General features: G+C 42.4%; 1 protein-coding gene across 1 annotated transcript in view; it reads right to left on the bottom strand.

The window, feature by feature from the left end:
- Positions 1 to 1,078: 1,078 nt before the first annotated feature.
- LOC122775890 (IQ motif and SEC7 domain-containing protein 3-like) overlaps positions 1,079 to 20,065 on the bottom strand; it is a 40,513-nt gene continuing 21,526 nt past the window's right edge. The window contains exons 4-9 of the mRNA XM_044036099.1: positions 19,313 to 19,714; positions 17,942 to 18,657; positions 16,893 to 17,054; positions 14,808 to 14,930; positions 4,326 to 4,492; positions 1,079 to 1,107 (exon numbers count right to left, since the gene is read on the bottom strand). Of these exons, the coding sequence (XP_043892034.1) occupies positions 1,079 to 1,107; positions 4,326 to 4,492; positions 14,808 to 14,930; positions 16,893 to 17,054; positions 17,942 to 18,657; positions 19,313 to 19,714 (1,599 nt within the window). The remainder of the gene's footprint in view (positions 1,108 to 4,325; positions 4,493 to 14,807; positions 14,931 to 16,892; positions 17,055 to 17,941; positions 18,658 to 19,312; positions 19,715 to 20,065) is intronic.

Below are 20,065 nucleotides of genomic sequence, written 5' to 3'. Positions count from 1 at the left end.
ATAGAAACAACACAAAACATGGCCAAAGACACATTATGGTTAATGGTCTGTATCTATATAGCACTTTTCCTGTCTTGATGACCACTCAAAGCTGCTTCACACTACAGATATTGCCATTCACACATCTGTCATACCCCTTCACATGCACATCGGCCTATAGACTAGCAGAGTTGAGAATTGGACCCAAAACCTTCCAGTTGAAAGAGAGCTCTCTCTACCACCACTGTCTCCCTAAAAAGTAATCCAATAAATAAATAAAGAGCAATTGCAACAGCTGTTTGTATCACGATTAGCCTCAGACCTCAGGACTTTAAATCTCTGACTAGATAGAAGGTGCTGAGAATCACTGAAAAGCGGATGGGAGTCGTCATCACAAACGGAGCAACTGTGTGAGTATGCAGTGACCCTGGACACAGCTGTGACTCCCTGATCCACTGAACATTCCTGTCATGTATACTGTATGTTTCTATTCTTTGTGATGTGTAATCTGCACATGTGACACCTCTGCACATCTGTCCGTCCATCCTCTGTGGCTCTGATGAGGTTTCACCCGTTTTTTCCTCTGTTAAAAGGGTTTTTGTGAAGACAAACGTCACTGAACAGATTGTTTAGCCCATCTTGGCAAACTGTATTTGTGATGTTATATACAATTTACTGGACTTGAAATCTACTGCTCAGAAAAGCAGTTTTGACAGAATAAATTATTATTCTGTCTTATTGTCTCCACCCACCCCTGTGCTGCTGCTGTATACACACAAACGCTCCCTCAGTCAGCTGTTTTCAGATAAAGGACACAGCAAACAAATAATAATCATTCCAAACACAGGAAGAATAACAACATGAACAACAAAATCACCACTGCAGCTTTTAATACTTAGTTATTTTATGACTTGACTTTTATCATCAAATATTCTTAGTTATTTCTGAACATGTTTTTACTCATAGTTGTTCTAATTATTGTCAGATATTTCTATTTCTGTGACCCTATAACAAGGTAAGCTTGCTGCACAAATGGAATCTTAACATGTAGTCAGCATTATCACCACCCACACGCTCCTTGTGTTTTTATTTTGAAAGGCTAGAGCAAAGTGTGGGCCGCCGTGGGTACTGAAGTGGGTCATAAGAAGTCATTAAAAGTAGCAATTTAAGTTTCTAACTTTCAGTGTTGTAATTGAACTTCACACTAAATAACATAAATAAGATATGCGATTTAAAGAAGTAACTAGAGTTAATAAAAGAATCGTGGGATTTAAATCATTTTTTTTCATCTTTACACAGCAGCCGTTCACACATGTTTTGACATGAAAAGTTCATGTAACAGTAAAACAACATGGAAGCTAAATGGAACTCAGCCATCATTGATTGGATTATTTATAGTTCTGATTTTCTTACTGTGACCCAGGGTGACGTCTTTGAACGGGGTGTGGGTATGAAAGACGTGTGATAGAAAATGTGCTGCGTATAGATGTACTGTATGAATGTGAGAATGAGTGGCTGTGAATGAGCGAGTAGTGGAAAGCAACTCTTGAGTGGTCATCAAGGTAAGAAAAGAAATACAGACCATTTACCGACTGCTCTGCAATAGAACATCACTGAGGATTCAGTTTTTTGTTGTCTGGTCTTCACTTCACACTTTCTCTCTTTTCCTTTTTGGTCTCTTTGTATTAATTGCCTTTTCATTTCTCCTCGGCCGCCCGTCATCAACGCCTGTCTTTTGTTATTTTTGTTGGGCAATAAAAATAAGTCATAATCCACTGGTTAGGACTTACATTGGGGTCCTCAGCACTAAAAGCTGGCACCACTAAATATCTCCGGTAACTGGAGAGGGATCATATTTTGCGTGATGAAGGATGGCTTTTAGGTGGGGAAAAACGTCTAGCAGCGTTCGTAAACAACATGGCAGTCACCGAAGAAGGCATTTTCATCTATGCTGGTTGCTCGTACTTCCTGTCAGTAATATCACAGACTGGTTGACAGTCGTTGGAAGACAAGCACCAAGAAACGCAGCAATGTGTCTGCACAAGTAGTGACATGGAAAAATTCCAGGGATGTAAAAGAAAATACGTAAAAGGCTAAAAAAATACAGTTGAACGATTGCTTTTTGAACAATGGAAAGCATTCACTGTGTTTGCTTGACTTTAAGGACAAACAAAATACCTTTTAGAGAGTGAAACTGAGTGTAAACCCAACTTTTACATGTACCAACAGGAAAATCCAGAGGACATCAATATGGTCTGTAGACCTAGGAATAAGGTGGATTAGAGATCATCATTAAAACCTTAATTACCACTGAATTTGGGGGCGGCTTATCTAATTTGTGTCTAAGATAATAAAGGCAAATTACTTTTCTCTCACTGTAGCAGCTCTGAATCACAGAACACACTTTTATCCCAGTATGTGTGTAATTTGATTGTGTTCCTGCAGAGCACGATTATCCTCACAAGTCTGACATTGCTTTACATGGTGTTGGTAGAAACCTGCTCAGATGACTAATTATAACTGCCTTGCACCATAAAACTACAAAATATAACACATGTTGTTTAATGGTGGATTTTCTGGGTGTAAAAATGAAAGTCAACCTGCTGTGCTTTGAGCCGTGCATGCGTGAGCTTGGAGGAGCTCGGTGCAGGTGATGAGATGCTTCTGGAAACCGAGTCTCCTGTTATTAAATCTAACACAAAGTGAGCCTCAATTAAACGGGTCGACGCTTCGTTCTCTGGGGCAGGGCTTTCAGTCGAGGATATCTGAAACATCCACCTGCACAGCTGATGCTTTTCTTGATGGTAGTGCGTGGAGGCAGGCAACCGCCGTCTCCTCGAGTAATTTACTACTGTTGAAGAGGCTGTCACTCAAACACTGATAGTGAGATTAAAGTGAGGTTTGTAAGAGTTTTCTTCTCCCTTTTAGGGGTCGGCGCAATGGATCATCTGCCGCCATTTTGTCCTCTTCTATTACACCAACTGTCCTCATGTCGTCCTTCTCAACATCCACGAACCTACTCTTTGGTCTTCCTCTTTTCCTCCTGCCTGGCAGCTCCATCTTTAACATCCTTTGTCCAATGTAATCACTCTTCCTCCTCTGCACGAGGCCAAACCATCTCAACCTTGACTCTCTCTCACTACTGCTGGTGCTATCTCCAAACAGACTATGCTGTTCTATGCAGCTCCCTTTCAATTTCCACTTATAGTAATAATAGTGTTGTGGCCGTTTATACAAGAGTCCAAGTTTCTACAGTTGGCCACTTAATCTGCAGCGGTTTAGATTCTGACTCGTGTCCAATTAGTTATCTTCTCTTCTTGAGAAACCCAGTGTTGTTCACAAGTTTAGTCCAAAATCTGCAGTTATACACATGTCCTACTGCACACATGGCAAACTGCCTTAAAGCTGCAACACAATATAAAGCATATTGTTGTAACTGCTTTTATCCATCCAAACACAAATTAGTCTTAAAATAACCAGAAACTGGCCATATACTATTGTTTAACTGTTGCATGAACATGAGTATATTCAGAACATATTGCACATACTACATATTCTTTAAACACTTCATTTAACACATCCAAATATTACTTTGTGAGTGGCTCTCACAGCTAGCATATATTGGAATATGCAAATACTCTCCTGCACTGGTGTCCACTGAGAGAGACAACTTGAACAAATATGAACTCATTATTAACGTAGAATGTCTGTAACTCCTGTAGAACAGTTAAAAAGACAATCCCCAAGATCTCATGATTTAACAGAGGCGGTATGTGGTGGTGTATTTAGCAAGACAGACGGACGGTCATGGAGGAAGTGCTGAACGTTTCAGTCAACAAATCTTTTTAATGAACTGATTCAGTGCACCAAAAAACTGCTTTGCCCGTCACTAACAGGGATTCTGTCTTGCTCCTGCTAACCTCCATTCCTCTTGTCTCCAGTGTGTACCTCCACCTCTCTAGACTTTCTTCTGTCTGTCCCATACTCTCACTACAGATTGCAATATTATCTGCAAACAACATAGTCCACTTGCCTGATCTCATCTGTCACCCTGTCCATCATCAATGCAAACAACAAGAGGCTCAGAGAGGTTGATAAGATAGACTTCCCTGCCCTCTTCTCTCATTTGCCTCCTCCTTATTATTTCCACACAGTCTGCAGCAACACCTCTGAGTTGTGCATGTGTTGTTACTATTTTTAACCCCTATTTCATTCTCATGAACCGCTTTCCATGAATATTTACAATTCATTATAGCAGCTCTGTCCATTGGGAAGACTCGCACTCCCTGAAATGAAACACTCTGCACATGCGGCCTCTATGTTAACACACAGACAGAAACACCAACCTCTCAGGTTGCGTATGAAGTCATCGAGGCCCATTTTGCGCTGGGGTTTGATGTTGGGGGAGTACATGTCCGTGTTGAGGAGGACCACAGCAAAGGCCAGGATGAAGATGGTGTCTGGGTTGTGAAACTGCTGCACGACATCAGGATTGCACATACAGTACCTCTGGCTGTGGACAAAAAAACAGCACAATAGAGTTGTTTAATGATGTCTTTAATGATTTAATCACTGTGCCACATCTGCAGACACAATCTCTCTGTAGTTGCCCCTTTCAAATGTTGCCTGTTCTAAGAAGCTTCAGTTGACCTTATTTGAGTATATGGCTCTTTGTATAAACACACCCTGTTATGTCACAGATGATGTCACCCCGTGTTGGTGGAGGCGTTGCCAAGGACCCGATGAAGTGCGGTGTCAAGTGTGAATTGTTTTGAAAGAGCGCCTCTCTAGAAAATTGAAAAATACAGACCCTAACTCAAAGGAGAGAGAGTTCTGTAGCAGAACAAATATGACCTTGCTATTGTGGCTAATCGTTCTTATTCAGATTCGACCTGAGTTGACTTTTAAAACAGCGTCAGAGACTTGTGAGAGAATGTTCTTTTTGTGATAAGGCTTATAGTTAAACCTGAACTATACCTTAGTTGTGCTGAAATAGACCTAGACTGCTGCACTGAATGCTCACTTTCTCACACTCTTGGTATGATATTATTACATGACAATAACCTTCTTCTTCCTCCTTCCTAGTTTGTGCCTTTTCCTAAAGAGTTTATATTATTAGAAACTCTTTAGCTGACTGGAACGGTTCAGTTCAGTACAGTACGTATATATATATTTTTTGTGTTTCTAGGAATAGTACCAAAATAACTGTCCCCAACCGTTCCATTCATTGGTACCATTCCCTTTGTTTGGGGTGCCAGAATAAAACGGGTACAGTATTGTCTGGGTGGAGCAAGACTGACTCCACCCATGACATTTAGCTGATTGGGTGACAGGAAAATGCCACTCCTTTGCCATCAGTGTAAATATCCCATAGAAGTTGAGGCAACAGCCGCAGTCTGTTCTCATACAAAGATTTATGTCTTGTTAGTGAGCAGGAAAAAAAGAGCTGCTGGATGTCCTCCATTGTTGTCTGTTGTGTTGCGTTCAATGTCGTCTTTCATTGTTGCATCGGTACAACGTCACACTTGCATGGTCATTGGGCACAGCCCACACTCCACCAACCAAGTAAAGGTACTGTTCTCAGTTAAAACACAAGCCTGACCCTGGGCTTTTCCATTCCAAACCATACTGTACCGTGATGGACAGGAACCTGTGACTCCAGGGCTGCAGGATCCATAAATGTTGCTATTATTAGTAGTAGTGGTGTATTGTGAAAGTGATATCAGTATCACTTGTATTGCATTTCACGCTTGTATGAATAGCATTATAATACAATAAAGATATTACGACCGTCTTTAGAACGACTCTGACAGAACTTAATACTATTATACAGCTGCTCCTGGTCTCGCTCTTCTGTTATTACCCCCCATTTCTGTCCCCCCACCTGTCCTGTCAGGTCTCCAACTAGTCGTGGGTGCACGTGTTTGGGTCTGGTTCTGTCAGAGATTTATTCTTGTTAAAAGTCTTCTCTCGCTATAATATTGTAAGGTCTCTGCCTTGCAATGTAAAGTTCTGTGAGATAATGTGATTTGGTTTTATCTTATCTGACCTATCTCTCACTTTAAGACAGAGAGGTCTAACGAATATGACTTATACCGTACATATACACATAAGTACAGTAAAAGTGTATTAGTGAAAGGAAAGTCACCTTCAGATGTATGACACTTCTAGTTATGAATGCAAATAGTCACATGGGACCTTTGTTGGATTTGATCACTGTGGATGGTAATCTGACGATACAAGAAAATGTAACTTCACTTCAGATGTGGATGAAGGAAGGAGTCAAGTGAGACTGGCACCAAGCAGGAGACGTGAGATAACGTTGGCCAGTCTGCTTCACGTCTGAACCAGAGATGTTGCATATGGAGTTGCTTTTCTCTGCTGCCCACAGGCTTCACAGACTCTCCTTTCCAGCCCTCCTCCCTCCCTGCAGCTCCCTCCCCGTCTCTCTTTACTGTCACTTACACTTACACAGTGGGCCATTTCAACGAAGGGAGGCTTTTATCTCTGCAGCCAGGCAGAATGCAGACATAGAGAGGGCTGCTCTGCTTCAGAGGACTGTATACTTGTCAAAGCACATGCAAGCAAGAAGCCACATATATGAGCCCTCCGCAACAAGAAAGCCTGTTCCCAGACCCCCACACGAGATCTGAGACCAGGGACCTCACTGGATATTCAACGGCTGCAGCCCAATTCAGAAGACAGCCCTTTGTTTCAGGAAGAACAGATCCTGCTCACCACAAACACCATGGCATTTATAATATGCACATATTCAATACATACACACACACAAGCACGTGGAGGCACATATGAGCATTCTGTCGACTTGATGTACTTCTGCAGCAAAATACATCAGAGCCTAAACGCGAGGCAAGGGCTGTGGTATGTATGCAAATGATCACGTATGTGAACGTGTGAGTGCATACGTGCGCACATAGTCGAGTGTTTGTGTGTGTGTGTGTGCCGCCTCTTACAGTCAACAAACATGCAGATTAGGGATTAGGAAATGTGGACACTCTAAATTACAGGTGCGAGTATCAGAGTGAATGGTTGTTTGTGAGTTGGCTCTGTGACTAGTGATTTGTACAGGCTGTAGCCTGCCTTTCACTCTACAGCCCCCCCATGACCCTAAAGTTGTATAAAATGGATGGATGGTTATGTTAGTTAAATTAAGGTCTAAGATGTATAGTTAGGTCAATAACCTATAGTTAGGTTAGGGTTGGGCATTCACTGGTTAGGATTAAGGTTAGGGATAGCGCTTAGTTTAGGCCGACCAAATGAAGTCAGTGCATACATGTGCGTGTTTGTGCTTCATTCAGTCATTTCCATGTGTGACTCTCTGTCTTATGTAACCAGTTTGTTTGAGCACCAGCTCCCAATCTCTCATCTTCATATCTGCATATGAAGGTTGCATGGCAGCCAGCACAAATACCACTGTGGAAGCACTTGCATGCTATGCTACAAACAGATGACATAACAGCTATTACGTAACAGACATCAGAAGTCTGGCTGTCCTAATAAAGCTCACTCCTGTCTGACTTACACACTCACAGCTCCGGCTGGAGTGTGTAATCTCAGAACACTGATGAATTTGTAATGTGCACCCAGGGGCTCTGCGTGTATGATTGTGCGTGATGTGATTAGCTCATGATTAACTGATTGGCGCTCTAATCAGAAGCAGTCAAGGGTGGTGGGTCATGACTTCTCCCTTTTTTCTGGTTAAAAGTGACAACAGTGTTGCTGAAAGTGTAGTGTGGCCCTGAATGGCTGAGTTTAAAGGATGTTACGTCATTGAACCCTACAGAAGGACTGTTGCTTTGGAGCAAGGGTATTGGAGGAGGAGGGCAACATAGGGCGAAAGGCAGGGTAGTATACCCTGGACAGGTCACCTGGACAACCATTCACTCTCACATTCACACCTATGGCCAATTTTGAGTGTCCAGAAAATCTCTGCATGTTTTTGGACTGTGGAAGTGACTGCAACACACACACACACACAGACCGTTCTATCTGTAAACTACATACAGAAGATCATAACCAGTGACCTCCTTGCTGTGAGGTAATAATGCTAGCCACTTCTCCTCCCAACTGTGACCCAACTACAGTATATTACCTCAAACCTGTCACTGTAACTATATTTGTTAGCTGACCTCAATAACAACAGCTAATGCAAAATACATGAAATAATAAACATAAACAGTCTGCCGTTGATGTTTCAAGTCAAGCCAAGCACATTTAGAACCATGGTGACCCAAATGCTCTGTATTTATAAAGCACTTTTCACTCAAACCTGCTTTACACTGCAGTCATTCAAACTTAATCACTCATGCTTTCATACAGTGCATCTACAGTATGTGCAGTATGCTGCGGAGGCAGGAATCAAACCCACAACCTTTAGCTTGAAAGATGACTCGCTCTACCACGGAGCTACAGTCACCCCATGTGTGTTAAGAGGTAAAACAACCAGGTGAAAAACACATAAAAGTCAAACGCTATAATAATAATAAAATAAATGAAATGGTAAAAATTGACTTAGTGCGGGTAAAAAACTCATCATTAAGTGAAAGCCAAGGAGACGAGGTGGGTCTTGAAAAGTGATTTAAAAGGTTTGTTAATGGCAGATTAAATTTGAATGGGTAAATTAATCAATCAATGACACTTTAATACCCTCTTGCGAGCCTGTTGCATTTGCTTTTCTAGAATGTTCAAGAAAGAAAAGAAGCAGAAACACAGGTTTCCGTGTGCATGCATCTACAGGTGGATGTAGTCTTCCAGTGTGATGTACTCATTGTACATTTTTACCACAGAGAGAAACTGCACCTTATTACATACATATGTATATTTATATTTATACTTATATTTAGATATATATGTAAATAATTTCCTACTTGTATTACTTACTTGTATATTGTTTGTTTGTTTATTATCTATTGTTGAGCTGCTCTAACGCCGTTTTCTCTCCACTGTGAGATAAAAAAAAGCTATCTTATCTTATCTTATCTTACATGAAGCAGAGCTAGGAATCAAACCTGCATCAGAGACGTCTGAGCCAGCAGATCATTTCAACAGGACAGGCCGAGGTAACGCTGCTCTGTGCTGGACACTGTGAGCACCGAGTGCCCACATACATTGAGCCGTTCCTCCGAAGTGCGTCATATCTAAATAATAATCTTGATACGTTAAACACATTTTAAATGTATTTTAAATTACAATCTTTTTTGCCTCAAATGATCTTTTCTCTTTCAGTGAAATGCATTCTGGGATACATGGCTTTCACAAGTATGCACAAGTCACCACCTGATGATTACTTGGAAAAATGGATGGAGCGAGTATGAGAGCCGTTCTAGCTGCTTGTGAAGTGGAACAGTGCTCGGACTGTGGGACGGGATTTTGCAAGTACAGAGAAGTACAGAGAAGTATGTATATTGAGAAACGCCTGTCTGTTCCTGCCCCAGGCTGGGCGTGGCTGACCCTGAAACCTGCTGCTCATCTCACTGATTGCAACCCTGTTATAAATAATCTTCAGCTCCAGCCTTCCCCAGGTTGTTGTTAATCCTCAGCTGGTAATGGCATGTCTGAACTCATCTTTAAGTTTTGTTTAATTAGTCTCTTGTTGGCCTCCAGCCAGCCACACTGCTTGGTCCTCCTCTGCTTCAGACTTAGATAAATATTATACTGTGCCAGCATTTTTTAGCAAATAAAACGTTTCTCTCATGTTTTGGTCCAGTCAGAAACTAAAGCTTAGCAATATTGGCCATTTTGCCCCTTGCTGCGGCACATCAAGGAGTCCACCATATTGGGGACTGCCCTGTAAACACATTATTCCAATCTGCCTACAGGATCCATCATAGTACTGAAACTGCCCCGTCAAGATCACTAATGATTGCCTATAATATTATCATAATGAACTGCAGGTCATTTGGTCTGCGGGGAATACAGACACTAGATTGGCTTTAACTTTTTTCAAAAAGTTATAAAGAGTCTTTCGGTCAATCCTTTTGCAGATGATAGCATGAATCTCTGTAATATTACAGCATTAATCACTGTAAAATTTCTATTGGTTTTTATAGTATTTATGATCTGTGTGGAGTACATTAATAAGGTCGGGTTTCAACATGGACTTTATCAAATTAATTACTGAAGCGGTGGAAGAGGAAGTGCAAAACTTCATGCTGTGTCAATCATGGTTGAAATACCCCATATAATATGAATCTAACATTGGCAGGTTTGATTGTGTAAATGGATTTATGCTTGTGTGCCTGACACAGAGAGGCATTAAGTGCAATGCAAGTCTCTAGTAGCTCATTTCAGACCAACGCAGTTGTCATTCTCCCATTCAGTGACCGTGCTGTTGAAATAGAAAATTCACCATCTGAGTGCCCATGGTTGGTTTTAAAATAAGACGCGGTCATGTTGGAACAACGCTGTGTGAGGACGGATGTGATTGTTTTGACAAACCAAAAGCTGGTCTGAAATAAGTGCTGCTGTATTTCACTCGTTTCTGTTTGTCACACACACAGAGACTCGGCTTTTGCTTAAAGTGAAACAGTTTTCTCTGCAGAGACACATTCTCTATTAAGCTGTGTTTCCACTGGGTGGAATGGTATGGTTTGGTACACCACATTATGTGTTTTACTTTTCCATTAGGAATAGTGCCAAAATAACCCCAACCGTTCCATTCTTATACCCTTACCTTGGGAGTATGGTACGGAATGGTCAGGGTGAACTCCACTTACGCTAGTCCGCTGATTGGGTGACAGAAAAGTGTCGCTCCCTTGCGGTGTAAATATCCCATAGAAGTCGAGGCAAACGCCTGATGTCTATTCTCATACAAAGCTTTGACGTGTTGTTGAGACAAACAGCCACAAACCAAGCAGGGAAAAAAAAGAGATGCTCCACTCCTTCTGTATCAAAAATCTTAATAATCAATCTAAATGTTTCTTGAGAAACTAAAACCTCTTTGAAGAGCAAACAGACGTAACCAGCAGCAGTTTTTTCTCCTCCACAACAGAAAGGATTTCCTCCAAGTGTGATTCTTTCTAAGGAATAAATTTCTTTTAAACTTTTTACAAAATCTTTTTAATACAAGTCCTGATACTGATGTTAATGTGGTGCTTAATGTGGTCTTTCCTTATTTGTGAAGCCAAAATCAAAGTATAACTTCACAAGATGTTCACATGTTCCTCATCAGCAACTAATCATCTGATAGTTTGTTTGAAAATATTACAACTTTGTTATTGTAATATTGCAACTTTTTTTCTCTTAATATTAGGACTTTATTCTCCAAAGCTTGTTTTGTAGCTTGTCAGTATGGCCCTGAAACTCGGTCATAGGAGATTGCAGTCTGACAAACACATTTTTTCATTCTGCTGTTCAACCAAAACAAAAATTATTCATACGTGCCCTAAAAGCTGCTTTGCGATGCTCTTACATCATGAAAATAGTGTCTTTCCTCTTCAATATTTCAGTGTTTTTCAGAGGGACTGAATGATGATGAGGTTAGGGCTGTGTGCCAAAGAAAGTGCCAAATAATGAACCAAAAATTGTTGGTTTTTGGGCTTTACACATGGGATTTGATGATGATGAAAATGTAGAACAACCAATAATGGCCAGTCTTTCAGACAGAGGTCTCAAACTTGCAGCCTGTGGGCTCCCCAATATATTTCATGTGACCCGCCACTTAATATCAACTTAAAATGTCATTTTGTATATATTTATACATTCATTTTGCACCATAAATGTTTTTTTTATTAGGAACTAACCTAATAACTTCTTTTGAAAAGCTGTGAAATACTGTCACAAATATTGGTATTGCAATCAGTCATGACTGAATATCCATCCATCCGTCCATTTTCTACCGCTTTACAGGAGGTTCGCGGGGGGTGCTGTGCCAATGATTGAATATCGTGATGTCATTTTAATCTCATAACACACACCTGTACTTTTTTGGGGTTCACGTGATTTTGAATAATGGAAAAGGACATATTGTTAAAACAGTTCAGAGGAGCAGTCATGACCCTGTTCACATTCTATTTCCTGTGGGAAAGAGCAGCCTCTCGGTGCAGGGAGACACAACAAGCTAACCAATTACTTTGAAACAAAAAACAATGATCACATTTTTATTGCAGTTTTTGTCCTAAGGGTAATCTTTAGATATTAGCAGGTCATTTGAAGGAGAACTTCAGCCAGAGGATACTGTACCAATTGCAGAAGTTATTTGTCCTCCCTCTACTATCTGTTTTTGCCTCAAAGATGGCAAAATAGCATCATAAAAATAACAGTTTCTCTCCAGCTGATGTTACACTACACATTCCACTCAAAGGCATAAATGGAGTGTGCAAACGGACTCTCAAGGTCCTCTTGGTATTTAACTGAATCATCTTCAACTCTATTTTTATACCAAGGGAAATTTGATCTGCACAGGGCAAACAAGACACATCATAACAGGAAATATGACAACAGCAGCAGTAATCCACAACACAGGTACAGGTACAGTGAAGGTAATCTAGCCTCACTGAAACAAAAACTGAATTACACTTAAAAACATTGTCAAGTCAAGAGCTGTACGTATAAAATCCAAAGCTACGAGCAAAGATACACATGAAAGAAAGCAAAGTATCTGAAGCTTCGCAGTGACCACAGAGATAAAGAAGCTAGGGCAGTTAAGTATCTTAACTACGGGTGTGTTTACACCTAAGGCCTTGCTTAGACTGCAGCCCAAAGGGCTTTGTTTTTTTGGTCTGTCTGAACAGCTAAAAAACACAAATCTGATCAGCTTTTTACAGATCTGAAAGTCTCAGTTGCTCACATAGGAAGTCAAAGTGTCCTCTGTGTCACTCACAGCGTGACTCGCATGGAAACAACAGTGACCAGAGAGATGGAAGTTAATTGGAAGCACGACCAAGAAACAGAGGTGAGACAGCAGTTTTGTGGTGCTTTAGGGTGATGATGCTCAGCTAAATGTGCAAGACATGGAGGATGGATGTGCCGGTCTCACTTCCAAATGTGTATATATATGTATGTATATATATATTTTTTTATATATATATATATATATATGTATAAGCTTGCCCCTCTCCTCACTTGTGAATGTAGATGAGAACACTTTAGCTATTGACACCGACCCATAAAAGAACCGCATTAAAAGAGTAAACGCACCAGGGATCAATTTAATCACACTGAACAAGGCTGGTGTGTGAACACGCCCTAGTTTATCTTTCACTTGGATTTGCTACACCTGAATCACTTGACTTGCTCATTTTGACTGGATGTTGAGAGACCACAACGCTGCTAAAAGATAATACCGTATTGATATTTATTTATTCTTCTCTCCTCCTTCAAAGTCTGTCAATCTGTTCTTATTCTATGTGAGACCTCATGTTTCTTTCCTCTTGTTTCCAGTCCATCACAGGGCCAACGCACACAGACTCTCACGCTCACCCCTACGGTCAGTTTAGAGTGTCCAATTAACCTCTGCATATTTTTGGACTGTGAAAGGAAACCGAAGAACCTGGAGAACCCGCCACACTCGACATGCTGAAAGGCTCTTGTTCTGACGAGGGCTGCCAAGATTAGTCGACTGGTCACGATTATGTCGACTTTTAAAATCGTCGACAACGAATTTAATAGTCGACATGTCGTGTGTTTTCTCTCTCAAAACTGCCGCGTCTGCCTTTCTGTCCTTGACGCACATGCACAGTAGTGGTAATCTGGGTCAGCCGTGATGTCACCGGAAGTTATACCAGACGGGCTCTGGTATCATGGCTGCCCGGCGGCAACGGAGCTCAAAAGTGTGGGAACATTTTAAGAAAACGAAAGGAAAAAAGTGTGCAATGCAATATCTGCAAGACAGAACTTGCCTTTCACGGCAGCACAAGTGCGATGCACGAGCACCTGAAAAGGAAGCATGTTGTGGCTGACAACGACGATGAAGAGGGACCGTCGTCTCGGTAAGCTACCTGGCTAGTTAGCTGCTAACATTAGCGTAAACAGAGAGCTAACTTACTACTTACTCATTGCTACAAGCATATTTCATTAAAGGTTTAATGAACTCATCTTAATAGTTAGCATATATACCTTAAACACTTCAAACTGAAAGCTAATGATTGTTATATAAGAGCACCTGCATGCTGGTGCGATAAATTGTATGTTACGTATTCAATTTACGTATGATCCAATTAGTCGACTATCAAAATAATCGTTTGTGGCAGCCCTAGTTCTGACCGGGTCGCAACAGTGCTAACCACTACACCAACTGTGTGGTCCTAAAACAAGTGTAGGAAAAAGGAAATGTGCTCGTAGTGTTTTAGAGACAGGAGAGAAGAACATTACATTTACCATTTAAACATATTCCGTCGATTCTGGATGTAAATGGACACTGTTCACAAACAGAGCATCTATTTTTGTCCTGATGTTGATTACCTGCACCTCAGATCTCTGTTGTGATTGGCTGATAATCAAACGCTGCTGGGTTTAGGAAAAGGTTACATGCAATCAGTGTCATTTGCTAATGACACAGACCGGATTTGGTTCATCAGCGCCTGCGACAGTGAGCAGCAGAACCACAGTCGGTCTGTTACAATGTCATCGTGGATATGTCTGCTGCCCTGAGGCTCAACATGTGAGTGTGGTTATGGCTCATTGTTTTTCTCTTTTGCATAGATGCCCACAGGCGAAAGGTCTATTCATTTAAAAGAGTTCAGAGTGCCCTCCTCACATCCTTGCTCGTTCATGTGATTGTTGTTTTGAATTTGCATTAAAAGATGAAGCCAGAGCCAGTGAGTGAGTGAGTGAGGCCTGGTAACGTGAGCGAGAGATGACAGACTCACCTGAAGGCTTCGATGAGTCTCTCCACTTTCTGTGCTTCTCCCTGAACACGGACATGAGCCTGGAACTTTCTGAGGGCTTCATCAAGCTCCATACCGGAGAAATCCATCTCATCCACGACACAACTGAGAATAGATGATGAGAGAAGAAGAAAACAGGAATCAGAGAGAAGTACGAGGTTGGCTGTGTGTTTATTCTTCAGGACCGTTTCTGGCATAAACAGTTATCGTTATGGAGACCAAAACCTGGTCCTAATGAAGACCTGGTTTAAGTTTCGAACTAAGATTTTAATTGTAGTTAGATTAAGATTAGGGTTCGGCATTAACTAGTTATGGTTAAGGTTAGGGATAAGGCCTGTCTTAAAATGGATAGAAATATGAGAATGTGTGTGTGTGTGTGTTCCAGGTATTACTCATTATTAAATCAAGTCAAACTTAAATTATTACATTTTAAGGCGTTAGGTTAAGGTTAGGGTTTGTCCAGTAGTAGTTAGTAGTTAGTTAGTAGTGTGTGTTTGACTGTGCACAAGAAAAGTGATGGAAAATCTTTTACAGTCTTACTGCCATTACTCAGTCACTGACCTGGAAGATGCACAAAGTGACAGCATGTTTGCACAAACACCTCCTCACACATGCACGCACACACACACACACACACTTTGTGCAAATATCAATGGAGGAAAAAGGGTCTGATGACAGGGGGACATGAGAGGGAAGGAAAGATGGATAAGAGGCTGAAATAATGAAACACAAAGAGCATGGAAGCGAGAGAACGAGAGAGAGGTACATGAAAGGCCGAGGACGAGTGCACACACGCATGCACACACACAAGATACTGTGATAGTACTGTGTGTGTGTGTGTGTCTACAGTGACCTATTTCTACAGTTTCTGCAACAACCTCAGCAGAAAAGCCTCCTTATCCTGGATCTCTGTTGACAATGGTTGGATGCATTGAGTCGACGCTTGTTGTCATGGACAGTGATGCATGTTTGTCTGTGTGTTTCTATTAGTCAATCCTGTTTTCAATGTTTGAAAATCCCTCAGTTGATTCTGATTCAGTTGCTCTGTGTAAGAATTGTATTATATTAAGACATGAATGAATGAATGAGGTGCCTTTTGGCTCAAGCTGAAAATAACAAACACACTGTCATGTCCCTCAAAACGAGGAAAAACAGGAAAACATTTTAGGGTTGATTGATTTGCTTTCACAAGCAAATCAATTCTGTCATGTAAGAACAATTTACTTAAAACCAGTCTTCCTTTATTTGGTTAAGCCGACTTTAAGAATTTGCACACACTGACTCATGGTTTTAGCTTGTTACTGATGCTCAAGATTATTTTTCTTTTTAGGCAAAAAAAATAAGAACAACTTCCCAGATATGAAGGTCACAACAACACGAAAGAAAATGTCTCCACAACAGAGTGCAGGACATCCTCATGCTTTAAACATGCTGTTATATCTGGTACATGTGTTTCCATTGGCTACTGTAAAGACAAAGCTGTGTGTCTTTACAGGCGAGGAAACACTTACACTTGTTTTTCTGCTGTGGCCTTAAATATGCAGGATCAAACAGAGATCTAATTAAGTCTGCAATTCTCAGATATGAGTCATTGTTGAAGGAAGATAAATGACTTGATTAGATCCACATGCTCAGCAGCATTTGATGAACTGACGGAATCTATTAAAGGTGCACTTTCATTTTCTTTCTTTAGTGTTTTTTTCTCTCTCTTTTGTGCTCTTTTGTGGAGGGTTAATGCACTTGGTTGATTCTTTATATTTATAAGTGTTATTAACAACACCATCAGTTACAATCTCAAAACACCTACACAGAGAGAAAGAGAGCGAGAGAGAGTTGTCTTTCAACTCCCTTGGCAACACACTTGAGTGAATGGGTGAACGGTAAAACACAGCTCAGCGAGGTCATCAAGACTAGCAGAGCACTATATAAATACAGATTCAAAGAGATTCAGAATTCAAAGAAGTGATTCATCACATGAATTAGATGGAAAGAAATATGTATTGTAGAGCCTTGCTACGAGGAACAAACAATATATACGTATGTACAGTATATAGAACAGGGACTCACTCAAGGACATCTCGGTTGAACTGCAACTTGCTGTTCCCCAAAAACTCTCCGATCATCTGTCGGCTCAGGCCCTTCCTCTGCAGCAGGAAGTGAGCCACACCGATGGCTGTATCTGGGACGAAACCACGCGTGATCAGGAAGTGGATGCCTTTTTCTGGGTTCCTGCCCACAGATGGCCAACAGCAAAAAACATTAATGAACGTTAGAGCTAACATGGAGTGTGCAATGGTTTCTGTGCATTCGAGTGAAAAGTTGTTGGGCCAGAGAGACAGAGTGTGTGTGTGGGTTAAGGTTAATGTCCTCTGAAGTCATGGAAACCAGACTGTGTGTGTGTGTGTGTGTGTGTGTGTGTGTGTGTGTGTGTGTAAGGGGAAAGAGCAGCACAAAGAAAAGAAGGAAAGGAAGAGTGCATCCATGCACAAAAGCTGTTAGCTCTGGACCTCTGGATCAGACCCATAGTCACTGATGCATGTGAGTTAATTTAATTTAATTTGTATTAACTAATAATAAGTGCAGGCCAAGCGTGGAATCTATTTATAGGCACTGAGAGGCTCCAGAATTGTTCCTGACCTCCTTGACTGCTTCTGTATCCCTCGACTGTGTTTTCTGCTCTTTCCTATCTTTTGCTCCTGGCCACTGCCCCACCCCCACCCTCTCCCTCTTTTCACATCTGTTTTCATGGCTGTTACAAAATGGCACTGAAAAGATGTCCTCCCAACAATAATCAACAATGATGAGAGTGTTTTGCCGTAAAACATGTACTTTGAACACAGAGCCAGAGGGCTGTGTGTGTGTGTGTGTGTGTGTGTGTGTTCCTCTCATATGATACACATTTCAGACTGTCTGACTACCAGTCGAGTGTCTCCTTCAAATTGGGACAAAATCTGTGTCTCACAACTGAGAAATAAGTTCATTTTTGGGTCAGTGGTTGTAGGATTTATCCAGGAAATGAAGACAGGACGAGAAGAAAGATTATGAGTCAGTGGGCCCCTGGCACTGACTCCCCCCATGTATGAGTGGTTGGGTGTGTGTGAGACAAGCAGACTCACACATTGAAGAGGTTGAGTCCTATACGATAGAGGCGTTTTCGGTGTGTGTCTGTGGACAGGGTTGGCGAGCGGCACGAGGCTGGATCCTGGCATCGATCCCTGGGAAGAGAGACAACCAGGGCCTGCAGGGCTTCAGGGCTTGGCCCACCTGGGATCTGCTGAGGATGAGTGTAGTGGTACTGCTGGTACTGGGTGTAGATCTGAGCAGGCTGCTGGTTGGACTGGGTGGACGTGGAGATGGAGGTGGAAGCAGAGGTAGAAGTGGAGGTGGACCCCAGTCTGTCTGAACCTGTCTCCCCCTCCATCCCTCCTCCTCCTGGAGCTGGCAATGTGGAGCCCCTCCTGGATCCTGGATCTACCATTTCCAGCTCCTCACTGGGAGGAGGGGCCGGAAACTCAGGTTCTTCCATAGACTGGCCATCTCCTCCACCACTGAGAGAGGTCTTTCTGCTGCCCGATCCTCCTCCCCCTGTGTTGCCCAGAGAGGTTGTAGTTGTCGTTGTGGCGGAGGAGATGGTGTAGGAGCTATTGCTGTCAATGTGGACAGTGACATCCCTGAAGGCCATGAGCAGCGAGCTGGCACTCCGAGGCAGACAAGTGCTCTCCGCAGCTGCACGAAGAGCTCCCGGGTCCATCAACAGGCCCTTGCCCTCTCCACCCTCTGATAAGCTCCAACCGCGAAGGGCCTCATCGATCGACTGGGCCAAAGAGTGCAGCTGCAAACAAGATGACAAAAATACTCAGACACTTCAAAACCACTGATTTCTTGTCAACTCCTGCATGATTAATGAGTGGAAAAGTCTCAAACTGCAGCAGGCACGCAGATGGTGGCAGCAGCCACTTCATTTGTTGAGCTATGGCTGCTGAGTAGGGTGCTTATTTTTGCCTTTAAAGCAGAACCATTATGGTTTTTACCATAATTTAAAAGCTTTAGAGTCATTGTGATGGTTAAATGTCTTGTCGTGGGGAGACTGGGGGCTGTCTCCACTCCAGCCTTGCAAGATCGGGGCCACAGACCCGCGGTCGTCAAAATCTGGAGGTCTCGCAAAGTCTCGGGTCTCGCAAGACACACAAAGTACTTCATGGCACTACACACACACACACCTCAGCCAGGTACCAGCTATAAGGGCAAGGCAGCGATTGCGCTATCTTAGACGATCATCATGGCAGAGCCGGTGAAAAAGAAGCAGAGAAAACGGAGGAACTGTCTGACCGAGCAAGGGGCTGAACACGAGTAAACATCAGAGCAGCTGTTTCTGAACGCTGAGAACTGAAAAACACAGAAGCATGCAAAACGGATGCCAACCATCATGGACATGGCTCCACGACTTGCTGTTAATAGGAGGCACAGAACCAAATGAGAAGACTCACTTGTTCAGAGAAGCAGTCCTCCAGCTGTGTGAGTGTGGATCCTGGGGTTGGAGACGGAGCTGTGGATGGGGTAGGAGATGGAGCAGCAGCTGGGGCAGATGCAGGTGACGGTGGCAGAGAGGTGGAACGACATGGAGGAGGAGGTGGAGTTTTGGAGCGCAGAGGTATTTGTCCCCCTCCTGGATGCAGACTGTAACTGTGTCTCTGGGCTGTATTCCGGTTTCGGTCTGAAGGGCTGGGATGGCGCAGGGAGATCCGCCGGGGCAGCTTGCTCTCAGACAGCGAGTTGCGGATCTTCTGGAAGTTTTTGCTGAGCTGATACTGACGGAAGGCCGTCTGGATACGACGGGCTGCCCGCCTTGCTATGAGATGTCCTCCATACTTCTGCTCCAACTCTTCTATCTGCAGAGGAAAAACAAGTGTGTTTAAATATCAAAGTTGTTTACAAGGCTCTGAAATGTACTGACGATACAGCAAGAGTGCTTTTGCAAAGTGCGGCGTTCATCCACCGACAGGAAAACATCATACTGACATTTTGCACCCAGGTCTACTTAAAGTAAAAAGAATTCAAGCATTCGCTGGAAGCTACAGCATCCTGAGTGTGTTGTATAAGCCCTGATATGCCTCGTACACAAAGACGTCAGCTTGACATCTTATTGCTGCAGAGGTAGAGCGTCAGGCCTTCTCCAGCTTCACTGTTGTTTTTATTAGCCTCAGCAATGGTTAACTGTGAGCTTAAGGTGGCTTGCAGAT

Source organism: Solea senegalensis, linkage group LG10 (assembly GCF_019176455.1).
Source record: "Solea senegalensis isolate Sse05_10M linkage group LG10, IFAPA_SoseM_1, whole genome shotgun sequence".
NCBI lineage: Eukaryota > Metazoa > Chordata > Actinopteri > Pleuronectiformes > Soleidae > Solea > Solea senegalensis.
This window is presented reverse-complemented; position numbering and strand designations above follow the sequence as displayed.